General features: G+C 54.4%; 1 protein-coding gene across 1 annotated transcript; it reads left to right on the top strand.

Annotated features, from left to right (window-relative positions):
• Nucleotides 1-355: 355 nt before the first annotated feature.
• LOC119335278 (histone H3.2) lies at nt 356-1,000 on the top strand. The gene has a single exon (XM_037607419.1). It carries the CDS (start codon nt 444-446, stop codon nt 852-854), a length of 411 nt encoding a protein of 136 aa, XP_037463316.1. The 5' UTR covers nt 356-443; the 3' UTR covers nt 855-1,000.
• Nucleotides 1,001-1,358: the final 358 nt, after the last annotated feature.

Here is a 1,358-nt window from a genome sequence, read left to right as displayed (position 1 = left end):
CTTAATTAATAATAAAGTGCTGACGTTTTTTAAAAAAACCACCAAAAAATACGGGCAAATATGCATTTTGATCTACTAGCCTCGAAATGCCAGAAAAGAAAAGGGAAGCTCGTTCACCGGTGTGCCAAAACGGAACTCATCCACCAGTCCACGGCATCGCTCATGGAGCGCACGGATCGCGATCCGCGTGACGCCACAAACCCGAATCGCCACCCTCCATTTGGCCTCGATCCAACGGCGCAGATTCCACCCTCCCCCGCCCAGCCCGCCTGGCCGAAATCCGGAGCTCCAAATTATCGCGCGCGACGGCGCGAAGCACCAAACCCATCCTCGATCCCCTTTAAAATCCGCCTCCATTCTCCCAACCCACCACAGCCAACTGAAATCCCAATCTCCAAACGCCACAGCGCAGCAGCAGCCAGATCCCCAGCCCCTCCATCCCAATGGCCCGCACGAAGCAGACGGCCCGCAAGTCCACCGGCGGCAAGGCGCCGAGGAAGCAGCTGGCCACCAAGGCTGCTCGCAAGTCGGCCCCGGCCACCGGCGGCGTGAAGAAGCCCCACCGCTTCCGCCCCGGCACCGTCGCCCTCCGCGAAATCCGCAAGTACCAGAAGAGCACGGAGCTGCTCATTCGCAAGCTCCCCTTCCAGCGCCTCGTCCGGGAGATCGCCCAGGACTTCAAGACCGACCTCCGCTTCCAGTCCTCCGCCGTCTCCGCCCTGCAGGAGGCCGCCGAGGCGTACCTCGTCGGGCTCTTCGAGGACACCAACCTGTGCGCCATCCACGCCAAGCGCGTCACCATCATGCCCAAGGACATCCAGCTCGCCCGCCGCATCCGTGGGGAGAGGGCCTAGGTCTTGGTTCGCCGGCAGTACCGGGTAGTAGCTGTTCTTGTCCTGTGATCCGGGTGTGTGTCTGGTGCTTCTGTTTGTTGGTGTTGATATGATGTATCGTGATGCTTGACTGAAATTGCAATGGAAAAGTTCAGTTATCATGCTAATTCTGTCCCCCAGTGTCACTGTTTGATTATAAATTGCTCCCTGATTCTGCAATGTTCTGCAGGCGTTTGGTGAATTTATTTGGCCTTTCGGCTCTGTTTGATGTGATTCTGAACTTGGCTGGGTTGGTTGATGTGGTTTACCTGAAGCTGAATCCTGCATCACATCAACAAGTCCCCACTTCACCTTCAGCTAGTTGGAATTTTGCAATGGACGTGTACTTTATCTCCAGTTTTGATATCTTGTTTTTGTTTTTGGTATATTTTTACAACATTTCTCAGATCTTGCTGATCAAGTTCTGTCATTGGATGTTATGTTTGCTGAACGATATCCTTCTGGTGATGATTCCCGTGCTGAGTT

Source organism: Triticum dicoccoides, chromosome 7B, assembly GCF_002162155.2.
Source record: "Triticum dicoccoides isolate Atlit2015 ecotype Zavitan chromosome 7B, WEW_v2.0, whole genome shotgun sequence".
Taxonomy (NCBI): Eukaryota; Viridiplantae; Streptophyta; class Magnoliopsida; order Poales; family Poaceae; genus Triticum; species Triticum dicoccoides.
This window is presented reverse-complemented; position numbering and strand designations above follow the sequence as displayed.